We start from the raw sequence: 18476 nt of genomic DNA on the forward strand, positions 1-18476 counted from the left end.
GCAACTATGGAAGGCTTGAAGATGGACCCCAAGAAGGTAGAAGCAATCATGTCTTAGGAGGTTCCGAAGACGGTTAGAGACGTACAATGCTTTCTTGATTTTGCCAACTTCTATCGGATCTTTATCAAGAATTACTCTCAAGTTGCTGCTCCTCTCACTCGGTTGACATGCAAGGATAAGCTGGAGTGGAGACCTCTAGCAGAGAAGGCGTTTCAAAACCTGAAGACCGCATTTACTACGGCTCCAATCTTGGTACATCCAGACTTTACAAAGGCCTTCTATTTAGAAACTGATGCTTCGGATTTTGCTTTGGGAGCTGTACTTTCACAAATGGGAGAAGACAAGAAGCTCCATCCGGTTGCATTCTATTCTCGAAAGTTCTTTGCTGCTGAAATCAATTATGAGATCCACGATAAGGAACTTCTTGCTATAGTGGATTCTTTCCAAGAATGGCGTCACTTTCTTGAAGGAGATACACATCCAGTGACCGTATACACAGATCACAAGAATTTGGAGTATTTCATGTCGGCTCGAGTTCTTAATCGACGTCAAGCTCGATGGAGTATGTTGCTATCTAGGTTCGATTTTATTATCACTTATCAACCTTGAAAGTAGCAAGGACTATCTGATGCCTTATCGAGGAGATCGTATCTTATACCAAAGGCTGGAGAAGCAGCGTTTGATCAACAATGTACGACATTGTTGAAGCCAGAGCAATTTCAGCTTTGTGCTACTATTATGCCAATTGATGCTAACTTCCTGAATCAGGTACGTGCCGTAACCATTGAAGATTCAGTAGCCATTGATATTAAGCAGCGTGCCAATGACGACAAGTTCAAGGTGGAGGGAGATCTTTTATATTTTGAAGAGCGGTTATATATTCCAAAGGCATCAGCACGACTTCGAGTTCTTCAATCTCGCTACAATTTTCCAATTGCGGGACATTTTGGATTCAACAAGACTTTGGGGCTTATTTCTCGAGATTTTTGGTGGTCCCAAATGTGGAAGGATGTGAAAGATTTTCTCTTCTCCTGCGACATCTGTTCAAGATCCAAGAATCCTCGGCATCGCCCTTATAGACTCCTATAGCCATTGTCGATTCCACGTCGACCATGGTCTTCAATTTCCATGGACTTCATCACGGACCTGCCATCATCGAACTCATTTGACAACATCTTTGTCGTGGTAGATCGGCTTACAAAAATGGCACACTTTGTCCCTTGCAAGAAGACATCGTCCAGTGAAGTCACAGCAAGGCTCTTTCTCGATAATGTGTATTGATATCATCGACTACCAAATGATATCGTATCAGATCGAGGAACCCAATTCGTATCAAAGTTTTGGAGATCTCTCTTTGAGATACTGAAGGTGGATATCAAGCTTTCTTCGACTTTTCATCCTCAAATTGATGGTCAAACGAAACGGATGAACCAAGTCTTGGAACAATACTTACAATGCAGCATCAACTATCAGCAAGACGATTGGACCACATATCTGCCGCTAGCCGAGTTTGCATATAACAACACCCTCCATGCGTTGAGTCAATACACACCATTCTTTTCCAACTACGGGTATTATCCAAAGCTTGATTTATTGAGTCCATCAACAAATAACAATCGAGCAGCTGAAGGATTTGAGAAACAACTATCAGAGCTTCAAAATACATTGAAGCTTCAATTACAATCCGCTCAAGAATCCTACAAGGCGACTGCAGATAGATTTCGAAATCAAGCACCTACTTTCAAAATTAGAGATAAAGCATGGCTTCTTCGACGGAATATCAAGACCAAGCGACCATGTGATAAGTTGGACTATCGAAGATTGGGACCATTTATCATCCAAAAGTAAATCAATTCAGTGGCGTACCGTCTGGAATTACCAGCTTCTATGAAAATACATCCAGTCTTTCATGTTTCTTTGTTGGAGCCTTATCGAGAGTCATCTTTTCCTGGAAGAGTGCAATGTCTGCCACCTAGTATTGAGATCGAGAACCACGAGGAATACGAGGTTGAAAAGGTGCTGGATTCTCGACGAAGGTGGGGCAAGTTGGAGTATCTTGTTCATTGGTGCGGCTACGACATTAATGAGCGAACTTGGGAGCCAGCTGAAAATCTCACCAATGCATCGCACAAGATACAGGAGTTTCATCAACAACATCCTCATAAACCTAAGCCGGTTCGACAATAGCTTCTTTCTGAAGCTTGCTCACCCAAGAATATAAGAAAGGAGGAGAGCACCACCAAAATTCGTTGTTGATGTAGTTATTTTTTCCAAGATAAAATAGAATTTTTTCAGTAGCCATAGTTTGGTCTTCTGATATGGATAGCCAAGAGATAGATACTATGCCAGTGAGATTATCTCAACCAACTGGTTCACGAAGGCGACCTCGAGATGAAGAACCACATGTACCACGACGATGACGGAGGATACCAAATAACCGATCACTGGTGATTGTATTTGAGTCCGAGGCTGCTTACGATGGTCAACCAGAAAGCATATTTGCAGGACAATTTCACAATGAAGACACGGAAGTTCATGCTTGGTCAGAAGTTGAAGGAGTGGGCCACTATCGTTGGCTTCAAGGGCCGATGAACTACTTACCTCGTGAACAACAGTTGGAATTCATAGCACACGTTATGCGACAGATCTTCATTTTCTTGCGTTGGTACTCATTGACAACAACATTGCTTCGCAAAGACCTCGAAGCTAAAGGAGGAGGTGATGTTAGGGACATATTCCTTAGAACCTTCTAGAGACAAGTTTCTAGAACCTTCTAGAGACAAGTTTCTAGAACCTTCTAGAAACAAGTTTCTAGAATCTTTTAGAGACAAGCTTCTAGAACCTTCTAGAAGCAAGTCTCTTGAACCTTCTAGAAGCTTCTTAGTTGGTAGAAGAGGTTAGGAACATAGTCCTTAGAACCTTCTAGAGATAAGTTTCTAGAACCTTCTAGAAACAAGTCTCTGGAACCTTCTAGAAGCTTTCTAGTTGGTAGAAGTTGCTTGAGAAGCTTCCTAAATAGGAGTATATATTGGAATCGAGGCTAAAGAGTTCTTCAGTCTCGACAACACATCTCTTGGAGCTCTAGCTCACCTCTCTGGTGTTGTTCTTGTATTCATCTGATTAATCTAGTTCTTGCCAGTTCTTCTTGAACTTCTTGGTAGATATCAAGTTTGTATTCTGTGTCCGTGATAATTTCATATGTACATTTTGATTTTTTTGAATAGAAAAAGCAAGATTAGATGTGCTAGAGATGTGGATCATATGGTTTCTGCAGATTTTCTAGATAAAGATAATAATCAGGAGATATTTGAAGTTATTCTATAATGCATGGTATAGGATCCACGTGAAATGCAAAATCTTGAAGAGCCTTGCATGGAAGATGGTTATTATACAAAGAGGGATGTGAAGGTATTGGTGGAAGAAATAACAATGCATGCCAATGGATATCCTTAATATTGACAAAGAAATAATAGAAGAATGTTTGAAGTTCAAGAAATAGTTGTTGATAATAGGGATGTTGTTCCAATATGAATCTTGAAGAAGAAAATCCTTAATATATTCCTATGTCATTGAAAGGAAGGAAAAAGTTACTTAAAGATGATATAATATTGAACTAGAATGACTATTGCCAAAAATAAGAAGATTAGAAAGTCTTAAAACAGGATTTATGACTAGAATGGCATTAATAAGAATGAAAAAGGATTCACTTTTGCTTCTATACATACTCTTAACTAAGAGCTACATGACGATGTAATATAGGACGTGCAAAACATGTTGACTTTTTAAGATACGTATCTTAACTTGCAAGGCAAGTTATTTATATATCCACCACATAATTAGCTTATTCCACAAGCGACCAACATGAGGTTAATTTATTGACTAAGTTTCTGATCTGTTTATGAACTACAATTACATGTAAAGTCAAAGCATCATCTATGAAACTTTTATAGTAGGTATTATAAAATAATCTATTTTCATCTATTTTTATCTATTTCTATCTATTTATATAAGTAATTACTAGAGTATCTATATATATCCGTGATATTATTTTCTTTTTTAAGAACAATTTGCTTGAGGAGCAATCTTCATATATTGAAGAAATTGAAGATGTAGTAGATTATATTTGTTCCATTTTCCAATATTTGTTCTCTTCAAAGATGGTTGATAGGCCTTCTTAGCCATCAATAGTATTTCATACTAGAGAGAAAAGACCACCCGATTGTTTGATCATTATTGAGGCCTTTGTAACTTCCTTCAAATAAAATATTTGGAACTCCATCAAGAGTTGTTCCTACAGCTAATAAAATCACCAAACATCAAGAGTCTCTTCCAAGGTTATGATACCAAACATGTTATATCTTACCATCTATTTAATAAAGGACATGTTGTTGTTGAGGATATTCATCTTGATTTTGTTATCTTGAAGGTTGTGAGAATCATAATGTCTTGTTTAGTAAGTTTACAAATAAAAGCTCTTGAGTTGAATCTACTGATTGTTGATTTTCTATCTTCTTAAATACACAAAAGTTACAAAGAAAGATAAAAAATAGACTATTATCTTCCTTACTTCTTGTTTCTTTTATAGCAAAGGTTTTTTATTCTTTATTTTGATTTTGATGAATGTCGTTGATGAAAAGCTTCAACTCTCTTTGCTGCATTTGTAAGATTTTTTTATCGGATCCTATGTGTGTTTACTAATATCATATCTATGCCAATGAACAAGATATTTTAACCTATTTTAGCACCACCTTGAATCTAAGACTTCTTCCTCCTCAAACTCTTGATTTTTATCTACTTCTATAAGAGAAGGTGGCATTTATCTTCTATTAGAGATATTCATAGTCTTATATGACTCAAGAAGGGACATGTTAAATAGAAGGTAGATCTACATGGACTCTGATAGATATAACTGATAAGCAATAAGGTTGACTTATTCATTAATAGAGAGGGTCTAAGTCTACAATAATTCAACTTATCACAAGAGTAAGGATTCCAAATATTCTAACAAAATTACCATACCTTATCACCTACATTGAACTATAGTTTTAAAAGTAGATAAAAATAAGTTCTTTCATAAGACCTTCAACAGAAGCTTCATAGATGATGCTTTAACTTTACATGTATTTGTAGTTCATAAACAGATTAGAAACTTGGTCAATAAATTAATCTCATGTTGGTAGCTTGTGGAATAAGCTAATTATGTGGTGCACATATAGAAAACTTGCCTTGTAAGTTAAGATATGTGTCTTATAAAGTCAACACGTTTTGGAGGTCCTATAGGACATTGCCATATAACTCTTAATTAAGAGTATATATAGAAGCAAAAGTAAATCCTTCTTTACTCTTGTTAATGCCATTCTAGTCGTAAATCTTGTTTTAAGACTTTTTAGTCTTCTTGTTTTTGGCAATAGTCATTGTAGTTCAATATTATATCATCTTTGAGTGACTTTTTCCTTCCTTTCAATGACATAAGAGTGTATTGAGGATTTTCTTTCTTCAAGATTTATGTCCTTGAAAACATATTCTAAAATTGCAATAACCTCATCATTTGGATCATATACTACTTCATGCATTCTTAGAAGATGAATGACCAAATGAACAACATTTCACATTTCTTCATAGATCTGTAAGCCAAAAAGTCTCCAAATAGTCTCCAAAGCACTAATGTATCTTGCATTCAAATATTATTTGATTTCATCTTGTTGGTTTTTAAATTGTATTGTAATGTGATAACGGTCCTTATGGATGTATTTATGGATATACTTGATGGCACAAATAGATGCACATATCTCAATACTAATATGACCATTGTACTTCTGAGATAACTTTAGATAAAATGGAACAACATCCCTATTATCAACAACTATTTCTTGAACTTCAAACATTCTTCTATTATTTCTTTGTCAATATTGAGGATATCCATTGGCATGCATTGTTATTTCTTCCACAAATACCTTCACATCCCTCTTTGTATAATAACCATCTTCCATGCAAGGCTCTTCAAGATTTTGCATTTCACGTGGATCCTATGCCATGTATTATAGAATAACTTCAAATAGCTCCTGATTATTATCTTTATCTAGAAAATCTGCAGAAACCATATGATCCACATCTCTAGCACATCTAATCTTGCTTTCTCTATTCAAAAAAATCAAAATATACATATGAAATAGATCTTTCTTTTGAAACTCAATAGTATAAACATGTGCAACAACATGACCAAAGACAACTCTTTTCTTTATATCTTTCATAATTGCATATCTCTTGAGCTCAAATACATGGACAATCAAATCAAGCTTATCACTTGCTTGTTGTCTTTGAAGTAATTCATTTTGAATTTTAGACCATCTTGGATTTGATATCACTATCATAAAAATATCAAGATGTTTATAAAATCTTATAATTGCCATAGAATCTTGAAATATTTCTATCATATATCTTACACTTTTTATATGTGATGATGGAAGTAAGATCCTATGTCCTAAATTATTTAATTCATATTATCTTTCTTCATGCCGAATACTTTAATGAGTTATAACAACATCCACCAATTCTTGGTATAAATCATCATGTAAATTTCTTTGATTGTAACATAGATATTGTAAATGTGATTGCTTAGTTGCTATCCATCCATCAACCATAAATTCTTGTAATAGCTTTCTTCCACGCAAAATTTTAAAATATTTGATAGGCCTTAAAAAAAGTTGATAAGCAAAATAATCCATTTGTATAAGGTTGTTGCCTCTTCAATCCTCTTGTCAAATACTTTTTCTTTCTTCAACAATATCCATCACTAAATTTTGCGCCTTTGGATCAAGATGCCATCTAAAGGTTCTATATGGAAGAAAAAAAATAAATAAAAAAATAAAAAAAATAATAATAATAATAAAGAGGCAAATAAGCAAAATGAGCATCATGAATCCTTTTTAATAGCCCATTACTACATAGGCATATAATAATATTAAGAAGTGCATTATGCTCGGATCCATCTCCAAACAATATAATAGTAATTTCTTCAAAAGTAGTGAGAAGATTATATTGGGGTCTATCACTCTCATTCATAAAGTGTAAAGAAACAAAAAGATCTACTTCCACTATTCTTTCATTCCGCACTTGGAATAGTATTTCATGTACATGTCTATATAATCTAATAAATAGATTATTCTTCTTCAAAACTTTTCCAATCTCTCACATAGTTTGGCTCAATAATCCATGATTTTGATTCATTCTTCTATCTTGTGTAAATGATGCATTGTAGATATAGAGATGTGCATAACTTGGATCGATTCCTTCTTCAGGTAACAATGCTCATACTAAATGGTGAAACTCTCTATTTATTCTAAAACTATATGGAGCATTTTGCTAAAGCACAAATTGATTAATATTTGCACCTAAGGACATAAATGCATGTGCAATATTATACTCATGGATATTTTCTCAGAACTCTCTTGCTCTTGCATCTTGGTCCTCAAATAAGCATTTCAAAATCAAAGGTGGAGAAGGTAGAGATGATAGAGAATTTTTTTTTTTGACGACAATATTATCCAAATAATAGTAATTCTTTTAGCGACCAGGCTAAATGTTCATCAAAGCAATGCAATGCATTACAATAAGGATACAAAACATTCATCCTCTCTAGATTATATATGGCTTCAACACTTATAACTATTTTAGCTTTTCTTTGTACTCTCTCATATTTCCTATGTTGTTGTTAAGCAATTGCTCTTCGATTCATTGTTAAAGCTAGATTATTCACAATGGCACGGATTCTACCAAACAATTGGAATAAGTTTGTAAGTATTAAAATTGTACCTCTATAAAATTCCAATAAAATCTTGTTATTCAAGTATTTTAGCAAAATTTCATAGTACTTGTAAAATAAAAATGAGTACATACAACTCAATTAGTCAAATTATAATGCTACAATGCTTTAATAAAAATATTCTACATCTATACATCCCTACAAATTATAATTATACAAATTTTTAAAGCAACTTGCTATAGCAAAAAGCTCAATTTTTTCAAAATATTACATTTTATAAATCAAAATAAATAAATAAAATATTTAATATTTAATTATTCATTAAAAAATATATTATTATTTATTTATTTTATATATAAACACAAATATATATATATATATATTTATTTATTTTATATTTACACATATATATTTATTTATTTATTTATTTATTTACACATATGAAGTTGAATATAAAAAATTTCATTTAAGAACAAGAAATGAAATTCCTACAATTTAATTTTTGTACAACAATTCTTGTGATAGTTGACAATATTCCTATAATTCAAATAAAACTTTGTTGCTCAAGAATTTTGTTTACAATGAAGATATAATGTGAAATGTAATATAATAAATGTAATATAAAAACTATAAAAATTATCAAAACTATAAATATGACTATAAAAATAAAAACTATAAAAATATTAACTATTTTTGAAAAATAAAAATAAAAAACTAAAAATAATAAAACAAATAACTAATAAAAATTTAAAAATGATAAAAAATAATATAATAAAATAAATATTAAAAATTATAAAAATTATAAAAATTATAAAAATATCATCTTAAAATTTTAAAATATTATAAATAATAAATAGTTTTTGAAAATAATAAAATTTAAAAATCTAGTTTTATGCACAAAAATTTAGTCTAATCCATATTTCACCAATCTAACAACAAATCCAGACATCAAATCAAAAAAAGTAAAAAAAAAAAAAAAGAAAAAAAATACAAAACAAAGAACAAACAAACAAACAGACACATTCAAAAAGCTAAACAAAAACACAAATTTTTCAATATTTCAGCAATACTCACTGCAATATTTCACTGCAATATTTCACTGCAATATCATAAATTTCATAAAATATCATAAAATTAGAACTCCAACCTCCTCAAAGAAAGTTCTATTAGACAATTGGAGTAAATGATTACATCTTTGACAACAACAATTTATAAGTACAAAAGTTGATTCGAGTAGCAAGATTGTAAGCCCATGCTGCTACTTCTTCTTTGATGGAATAACAAAGAAACCTCCCAAAAGCAAGATCCACTATGAATCCATGTTGTTAATCCACTATGAAATTCTTCTGAAATTCTGATTGCAAAGCACAATGTTAATAATTTGTAATTCATAAATTTGACAAAACACCAATGTTTGAAACACACAGAATACATTGTTCTTACTCAAAATACAAAACTTAAATACATGCTGAGCCTTCCCTAATGTATTTGCCTTTCCAGTGTTTATATGATTGCATTATAGTATGAAGTGCATAAATTTGAGGAGGAAAAAATCAATGTGAAACACTATGAAAATTATCCTATAGAATTTCCCGATCAACTATAAATCAGGTTGTGAAATCCACAAATCATAAATTTTTTTGATGAAAACAAAGGCCCATCTATGCGGTGAAGGAGAGCCACCACTTGTCTCCTTGATCAATCTTAATATATAGACTAGATAACCCCATGTTGTTGTCACGAAAACTTTGATTCAAATGAAGTTATTTTGTGAACTAATGAATATTTTTCAAATTCAAATGTAATACAATACAAATAGAAAGAATATAAATTACATAATGGAGCTTTTACATATGAAGTTATTATAAGTAAATCCATGTTATTGTTGTGGATAATATATAAAAAATATAATTAATTTAGGTCAAGAAATTACTTATGAAAACATAAAAAACATTGAATTACATTAAAAAATATATTTTGACATTCAAAGATGTATTAAAGTCAATAATTAAATAAAATTAAATAAAAATATAAAAAATATTTTTTTTATATTTATCTAATTAAAAATTCCAGAAAAACAATATTTGACAAAGAATTTAAATTATCATTTTTGGGAAGAAGAATCTTGATAGAATGGTAGGAAAAGCATTGATAGAGTGCTACATAAAGTTGATGATGGAAAAAAAATAGGTTGTTGTTGATCCAACCAACATGCTTCATTGATTGTCTTTTGAATTTGTTTATTGTTATTGCAAATACAAGACGGATTGGAAATTGCTTTCTCTTTAGAATAAATAGAAGTTCTTTTATTGTAGAAGTCAATGTATTCCATAGAATAAACACCAAGTTTCCAACAAATTTTCCTCTAAGAATTCTTATTACAAGAACTCAAACCATTAGTCATGTAATTACCAATTGGATTCTATTGCAAAGTTGTTGGCGAGGAGCAATATTTCTTAATAGCATCATTGAAATCTCAATTTTAAGACAAAGCCTTGATTTAGGCATTCTAGATGGATTGAGTGACTTGATGAATTTCACTAGATAAATATTATTATTATTGATACCATCTTCAATAACAAAAACTTCATTTGCACTTAAATATTTTTGTTCTTCTTTGAGAAATATGGCCATAATCTTCTCATTAATATCTTCTACATTATCATTGCAAGTGGATAAAATGATTCTATCTCTAAAGAAGGCATCATTTGCTATATTGTCTTCCTATCAGCATTGCCTTGTATAAACAACATCCACTAAAGGCATTAATTTTTGATCAACAATCATATGATCAAGAAGCTTAACTACGTTATCGAGCAATAAGTTTGTATCGTTTCCAATTTGACAAGTAGAAAATAGAAATATTAGTCAATAATTATGCAACCATAAAGAACTCAAATGCACCACCATCTATATATACAATGTGTGTATGCATTCTTTACTTGAAGATGCCAATTAGCAAATTCAATATCTGCGTGAAGTGTTCTTAAATTGTTCTTACTCGAAACACAAAATACGTTGTTCTTACTCAAAACATAAAACTTAAACACATGTTGAGCCTTTCTTGATGTATTTTCCTTTCGAGTGTCTATATGATTGCATTACAATATAAAGTGCATAAATTTGAGGAGGAAAAAATCTATGTGAAACACCATGAAAAACACCCTGTGGAATTCTCCAATCAACTGTAAAATAAGTTGTGAACTCTACAAAACATGAACCTTTTTGATGAAAACTAAGGCCCATCCATGCGATGAAGGAGAGCCACCACTTGGCTCCTTGAATGATCTTAATATATAGATGATTTTGCTAATTTAATTTTATGTGTATATATATATATATATATATATACATAATCTTTATATTGCACCAAATACATTACAATTCTTACAGTTATTAAGAAACACAAGCACAACTCCTGTAAAATGTTTAAAAAATATTCAAGAGGAATAGTGCTGCCTCCAGAATATGAGGTGCATCATATATTTTGACATTGTATTGTAAAACACTTTGCCCATATATTTCCAAGAAACATCTTTCTATTAACAAAATTCATAACAAAATGGGTATGTCATGCATGGGAATGAACACTCAATTTGGTTGGAGACAAAAGCTCAAAGATTGAAATGCACACGTGGCACTTAGCTTTGGGAAATGAGCCCCATGCATGGACAATTTCCTTCAGAACATTCCGTGTCATTCTTATCAACCAATCCTTCAATCAAACAACTTTGTCTGTGGCCGATTGTTTCGAGGTTCTAACTCAGCTCACTTTTTTTCACGAACTTCGTTACAAAGTGGACGTGGACCTACTTTCAGTCTAACCCCCACCAACGACCGACGACCTACCAAGTCCTAGGAAGGTAGGTTACCACAGGTACCTACCTAGCGAGGAGGCGGAGGGTTCGTGCTTAAAAACAGCGTTTGCTCCAATCCGGCCGTCTCGATGCCGAGCTCCTGAAAATGCAATCGATGGCAGCTTCATGTGGCGAAACGATGCAATGTCGGGCTGTAGGTTTGTGTCCCTGAGTGGTACGAGTTAGTGGAATTTGTGACCGATTCTCTTCTCAGGTTGTGGAATTTCGGGGACTGAATGGGAGGTGAATTTGGGAAGTGGAGGAGGAGAAGGAGCATGGCTTGTTTCTGGATGTGAAGAGGCGGGGGCAGGGTTGGGGGGGGGGGGGGGGTGTATGTGTGGGGTTGGTTAGAGATTTGCATTCAGGATGGTGATTATGGACGTAGACAATGCCGTGGATGTGGAGATTAATGTTTCCGCCTCAGCATCGGCGCCCGTAAAGGAGATGAGCGAGCTGCGGTACTCGCGCTTGATTCACACGCTAGGGAGAGACGCGGTGAATGCGTTGAGTCAGGCCCGTGTGTTGGTGTTGGGGTGTAAGGGATCGGGTGTTGAGGTAGCGAAGAATTTGGTCTTGTCCGGGGTGCAAGGGTTAGGGTTAGTGGATGACGAGGTGGTCGTGTTGGCTGACCTCGGGGCGCATTTCCTCTTGAGCGAGGGGGATGTGGGGCGCAATCGGGCGGTCGCTACCGCTCAGAAATTGAAGGAGATGTACCCTAGTGTAAACATTGTCACGCTGTCGAGCGTATCGGTGGAGAGCGCGCTGGGCAGCTATGGCTGTGTGGTGGCCACAAGTGGGTTTTATCCCGACCTGATTCGTTTGAACTCTTTATGCCGCTCCTTGGGCGTGCCATTTGTGGCGGCGAGTTGTCGTGGAGTGTTCACCTTCGTGTTCTCAGATTTTGGTGACAATTTCTCCGTTTTGGACGAAACTGGAGAGCTTGCCGGGGCAGTATTGGTCGAAGGTATTACGCAGGATTTTCCTGCTACTGTCACCGTGGTGGAAGAACAACGACACGGGTTAGAAAATGGCGATGAGGTTGTTTTGAGTGGCATCAAGGGCATGGAAGAGTTGAATCGTGACACTCCTTATTCAGTGACTGTCACCGGTGTGCATTCCTTCACAATACAGGAAGATACACGTTCGTACGAGCGCTATGTGTCCGGTGGATATTTCAGCAAGCTGAAGAAATCTAAGAACATGGAGTTTCTTTCCTTGGAGAAAGCTCTTCTGTCTCCTAAATTCTGCATCAGTGATCCGGTGAAAGAGCCTCAAGTTATGTCCTTGCATGTTGGCTTTCAAGCCGTAGACGAGTTTGAGAGACGTCATGCCTCGGATACTTTATCACCGTCCAGGTCAACTGCCATAAACCCTGAACAATTTCAGGAGGTCGTTGTGCTTGCCCAAGAAATATGGTCGAATTTGCAGGCATTGCATGTTGAGAAGGGAACCAGTAGCGGTAGTTATGCAATGGAAGCCACATCTGATGAGAGAGGAGAGGAGCTGTCAAATGAGGCTCTGTTGAAAGCTAATGGTGAGAGGGACAGACCATATCAGGATAGAGCTGGGTCCAGTAGTAGTGGAGGTTCAACTTCCAGTGCGGGATTACCATCAAGGTCACATGGTAATAGGTTTGAGGTAATCGAGGAAATAGTCCGAATGATTGCGTTAGGAGCGAGTGTGGAGCTCTATCCTGTTTCTGCTGTAACGGGGGGTATTGCTGCACAAGAGGCTATTAAGGTATTTGGATGTGCAAGGCTTTAATTTGCGGGAATCTATTTCAACTTGCTTGTGGTGCCCGTATGTGCTTGACAGAAGTCGATGTTCGAAGAAGTGAACGAAATCTGTATGGCTCTATAATTTGAAGTCTTCGTACATGCGAATAATCAGTTGCATTTTGTGCCCGTCTGCTTGAATTGATACTTGCAGGCATTGACTAGGGTCTTTACGCCAATACAGCAATGGCTCTATTTTGATGCGGTGGAATGTCTGCCTAGTGTACCACTTGCTCCGGAGGATACGCTGCCTTGTGGCTCTCGCTATGATCATCAGATCGCTTTGTTTGGCCGAGAATTCCAAGATAAGCTTGGTTGCCTTCAGGTGGTTAAATGCTTCGCTGATGCTAATGTGAAGTTAAACCCATATTCCACCGACTATCCTCTAATTCACTGACCAAGTTATTATTGTTTTTTTTTTAAGATCAAATGCGACTGTAATTCCAGCTTCGTGAATGAGTGAGTGGGTTGTAATTCTTATTGCGTGTGTGGGTGCGCTCAGTGGCTTGTGGTGGGGGCTGGAGGAATAGGTTGTGAAGCTTTGAAAGGGTTAGTATTGATGGGTGTGGGCTGTAGCTCAAACGGAAGCATTACTATTACAGACATGGATACAGTGTCAAAGCCCAATTTGATAGATCAAGTTCTGTATCAACTTGAGGATGTGGGTCGTGCTAAGGCGCCATCAGCTGCAAGAGCCTTGCGTACCATAAACCCTGCGGCTCAAATACACGCCCTTACGGTAATTTTATCCGGTCATTCTATATTTGTGGATTATTGAAGTCGTAAAGTATGGCCTGAAGCACGTATCAGAAACTCGTGTGCATATTGATGTTCTTGAATGACCTTCGCCTTCGTCAAAAAAGGGATTACATGCAAATGCTGAGGTGGCTGTCATTCTGTCGTCTGAGGTTTTTATCAGAGAATGAACCTGCATCTGTGCAGGAGAGGTTTGACACAGAGACGGAGACTATATTTGACTCCTCATTCTTCAACTCTATAGCAGGTATATTAGTTTTGGTCAGCAGTCATAGTACGAACTTCATAGTGACTTGATTATACTAAAAGTCATGAAACTAATGACGTCTTTCTGTGCAGAATTCTTCTCTGACATAAGTCTTGCATGTGGTGAACAGGTGTATTTTCGGCTGTAGATACGTCGTCATCAAGGCTCTACCTGGATACCCGATGCGTTTCCAACCGGAGACCTATGGTTGATGGCGGTAAACATGGTACCAAAGGCAGTGTTCAGGTTTGTGCAGTACTCTCCTGCAAACTTTTCCTAGCTCCCACCGCTTTCTAATGTCGCCGATGCTGCAGTCTTTTCATGTCTTAAAAAACTTGGTTCTGTACTTCTCACCAATCTAATCCAAGCATCAAGGAAATCATCGTCACTTGATTATCTCACTACCTTGCTGACGGAGAGTTTTCTGCTGCGCCGATTCTCAAGCCGCTATGTGTACATCGTAATTGCAGGTATTTGTACCATTTCAGACAGAAATGTATGCATCCACTCGGGACCCTCCTGAGCACAAGGAACTGCCCATTTGTACTCTAAGAAATTTTCCTTATGCAACGGAGCATACCCTTAGATGGGCAGTGGAGACATTTGAAGCTCTTTTCAAAAGCAGGCCAGCTGACGTGAATGCTTATCTGTCAAGCCGAGACTTTCAAGAATCTATACGTAAATCTCCAGCGTCATCACGGCTCCCTGTGCTAAATTCACTTAGAGATGCTCTTATACGATATCGGCCTATAAGGTATTCTGATCCTCAATCATGAGAAGTTGTTTGTTTCATGTTCCAGGAATTTTTCGCACATCTACGTGTGCTGATGTTTCATAATGTCATGTTCATTTATGTTTATCAACTCAACCATGTCATCTGGTATTTGGAAGATCGGGTGAGTGGAAGGAACTAGTGAAGAGGTTTTCTTTGCGCTAACCTGTAGGCTTTCAGAAGTTATTCAAGCAAGACGTGCTAATTTGAAAGGGTCTTGTGAAGTTTTGATGCATGTATACAATGGGCGCGCCTTCAATTTGAAGACTTATTTTCCAACAACATCAAGCAGGTACGCCATTACCTCTCACGTCCTTCACGCCAGTCCTTCAATTTGATCATGTATCAAAATTAGGTTGCGAACTCCTATTGCATATCAAAGGCTATAATGGCGTTATTAGTCGTGTAGATAAAAACATGTCCTTTTCTCTGACAAAGTAGTTTGTCCTTTGTCTGATTGTGTTTGCAGCTGTGTTTCAACTTCCCAGCGAGTATGACTACAACAGCTGGTGCTCCGTTTTGGAGTGGAACGAAGAGGTGTCCGACACCAATAACATTTGATCCTGCCGATAATCTCCATTTGGATTTTATAATTGCTGCTGCCAACCTGCAAGCTACTATTTATGGCCTTAAAGGCTGCCAGGATCGAGCCATGTTTGTAGATGTTTTACAGCGTGTTGTGGTTCCCCCCTTTGAACCCAAAGTAGGCACTTTACATGAACACCCTCATGCCGTGTGCTGTTCGGTTTTAGTCTTGTTTGTGTAAATTGCTCATGTTTCTATTCAACTTTTCTTTCACTGATGGGTTTCAGCACCGTGTAATATCGTATGCCGTTGATATAACCATCCTCAAATGACTCCGGGTTAGAATGTTCCAATCGCTGAGCACTTAAGCTGTGATTCAGGAAGGAATAAAGATCGCAGTTACAGATAACGAATTACGGAACCAATCAAACCAACGAAAGTACCTGGGTAATTCAGAAGACAGTGATGCTGCGGAGGCATGTGAGAGACTGTTGCGGGAGCTTCCCACTCCTGCTTCTCTTGCAGTAATTTCCATCTGCTGTCTCCACCATACCAAATCAGCTTTTTTATAAGTTCAATTTTACGTTCTCTTGTATATCCTTTGTGCGCCTCTAAACCGAATTTTCTCTGTAGCACTTGGAGTTGCATGTGCTCCAAAAGTGATAATTCTGGATCAATTGTCAGAATTATTCTTGTGTATCATTTGAAAGACGTTAGAAGAACGTGATAATTTTTAGAGGTGAACGTATACGAATCACTTTGTTGGAAGCACTGAGAATCATTAATATGAGTGCCCTACATATGGCTGTTGTTTCCTACTCTTCTTAGTAGTTTGGTGACGGCTGTAACATTAGACTTGTTTACATTGAAGTGACTAATGCTTGAAGGTAGATCATTAACAAGACACTTGTCTTTCTTTTGCAAGCTTTCAGGTTGCATTTTATATAGTGGATTAAATGTTTGACATCTGATGTTGTTTTCGATGTCAACAGGGTTACAGGTTAGTGCCTGTTGAGTTTGAAAAGGATGATGAGCACAATTATCACGCTGAGTTTGTAGCTGCAGCCTCAAGCTTGAGAGGAAGGAATTACGGCATTCCCAGCACTAATAAACTGCAGGTGTGTAATGATGTTGCTTGTAAATTTTTGATTGAATTTATTGTATCCCTCTGCTTTGAATTGGAAGTTGAGTTATATTGTAGATGATAGTGTTGTCAATTGAATCAGCATATATATTGTTTCTGACAATGTTTACATGGGTGAAGTGAAGCTGGTCAGTTTCAGAAGTTCACATGTTTTTTGTTAAGTGCAACTCTTCTGCATGAAATTCCCCCCCTCCCCCTCCCCCTTCCTTTTAAAAAAAAATAAAAAAATAAAAAAATAAAAACTTTAATATGATACCAACCAGCAGACCAGTTCTTTGTTCAGATATGTCTGATTTGTGACGATCGTTATGTTGATTGAAATGTAGGCAAGGCTGGTGGGTGGAAGGGTGCTACCGTCCATTGCAACATCTACAGCAGTTGTAGGTGGTCTTATGTGTCTTGAGCTTTATAAACTAGTGCAGGGGAAGCCTTTCACGCTACACAAGCATGCATACTTCAACTTAGCAGTTCCCTTGTTTGCATTTGCACAGCCAATTAAAGCTCTTCAGCACACGGTACTGAGATTTCTATCATTTTTTTGCAAAGATTTCGATTGCGGATTATCGTTTGTGGGATTCAACTCGAAAAAATTTGCAATATTTTTCTGTGAATAAATTGTTATTGTTAATCCACAAAGGGGCAATTAGGTGGCTCTTTTAGGCTTCAAATTGTAATTGTTGCACTTTTAATGTATCTTTTCTGGTTATCAGTGGTTAGTTCACGCTGGGCTCATTGTAATTTAAGCTTAAGCTAGTTATATTCTTTACGATAACTTGACATAAATGTGGTTGCTTGTTATGGGTGCAGGTGTCAAGGAAGCATCTGGACCCTCTAATCTGGACATTGTGGGATAGATTTGAGATGGATTGTCAGAACATGACTTTGGAGACGTTTCTAGCAGAATTTAAACGTCAACAAGGACTTGAGGTAAAGAACCTATCGTTCAACAGGATTTTGTGTTTCATTTTTTCCTGCTTGAATAGGGAGGATGTGGTCTTTCCATATGTACATATATGTCGTGACGAACACTTTTTCCTAAGGTAGGGTCAATGCCTAGGTTTTGTTAAGGTTTTTCGTAAGTTTTGTGTAAGAGGTTTCGGACAGTAGTAAATGTAGTAAAAACGACTCACCGGAATTGTACTGTTTTCTTTTTCAGATCACCATGCTGTCGTTTGGAAAGAGTCTGCTGTATGCAGAATTTCTACCCCGCAAAAAGTTGCAGGATAGAATGCCACTTTCCTTAATAGACTTGATCACAACCATCGGCAAAGTAACACTGCCTCCAACGGAAACAACAATTGCCTTCTCTATTTCGTGCACAGATGCGAAGGATGAGGATGTGGAGGTACCCGATGTTGTCGCAAAAGTACGGTAGCTAGTTAGGGTTGGGTCTTGAACAGTTGTAAAATGCCGTGCACCTCTTCGAGAAAAAAACTGTACATTTTAAGCTTCAGAGGAGGTATGTTGATGACTTGTCTTACATATCCTTGATTGAGATTTGTGAGTTTTATTGCTTCTGTGCTCATTTAGTGTACTTCCACTCTGCTCTATGCCATAACTTGTAATTCATTCCATCCTTTCAAAAACACTGGCTATCACACGAAGTTGGTACTGGGAGGAACAGTGTGAGGTGCGAAT

The 18476-nt window shown here is 36.3% G+C and overlaps 1 protein-coding gene and 1 long non-coding RNA gene across 3 annotated transcripts; one reads left to right on the forward strand and one right to left on the reverse strand.

Annotated features, from left to right (window-relative positions):
• Positions 1-8869: 8869 nt before the first annotated feature.
• LOC141045325 (uncharacterized) lies at positions 8870-11493 on the reverse strand. The gene is made up of 2 exons (XR_012217379.2): positions 11154-11493; positions 8870-10927 (listed from the first exon to the last, which is right to left on the reverse strand). It is a non-coding gene; the product is annotated as an uncharacterized LOC141045325 (long non-coding RNA).
• A 199-nt stretch (positions 11494-11692) lies between these two features.
• On the forward strand, positions 11693-18320 carry LOC112281482 (uncharacterized). 2 transcript variants are annotated; one of them, XM_024518063.3, is made up of 13 exons: positions 11693-13359; positions 13549-13719; positions 13897-14133; positions 14337-14397; positions 14528-14643; positions 14868-15151; positions 15395-15461; positions 15639-15872; positions 16075-16218; positions 16687-16812; positions 17165-17353; positions 17646-17765; positions 17995-18320. In XM_024518063.3, exons 1-13 carry the CDS (start codon positions 11986-11988, stop codon positions 18211-18213), a joined length of 3342 nt encoding a protein of 1113 aa, XP_024373831.1. In that variant the 5' UTR covers positions 11693-11985; the 3' UTR covers positions 18214-18320. The 2 variants fall into 2 exon arrangements, with proteins under 2 accessions (XP_024373831.1, XP_073389634.1); XM_073533533.2 differs by having other exon boundaries at positions 17165-17218.
• Positions 18321-18476: the final 156 nt, after the last annotated feature.

Source organism: Physcomitrium patens, chromosome 4 (genome assembly GCF_059467195.1).
Source record: "Physcomitrium patens ecotype Gransden chromosome 4, ASM5946719v1, whole genome shotgun sequence".
Taxonomy (NCBI): Eukaryota; Viridiplantae; Streptophyta; class Bryopsida; order Funariales; family Funariaceae; genus Physcomitrium; species Physcomitrium patens.

Excerpts from the sequence above, each read along its gene's own strand:
- LOC112281482 (XM_024518063.3), top strand. The coding sequence starts at position 11,986 with ATGGTGATTATGGACGTAGACAATGCCGTGGATGTGGAGATTAATGTT. Across the intron at positions 15,152-15,394 it reads ATACGATATCGGCCTATAAG|TTTTGATGCATGTATACAAT; the intron begins GTATTCTGATCC and ends GGTCTTGTGAAG. Across the intron at positions 17,354-17,645 it reads TTAAAGCTCTTCAGCACACG|GTGTCAAGGAAGCATCTGGA; the intron begins GTACTGAGATTT and ends TTATGGGTGCAG.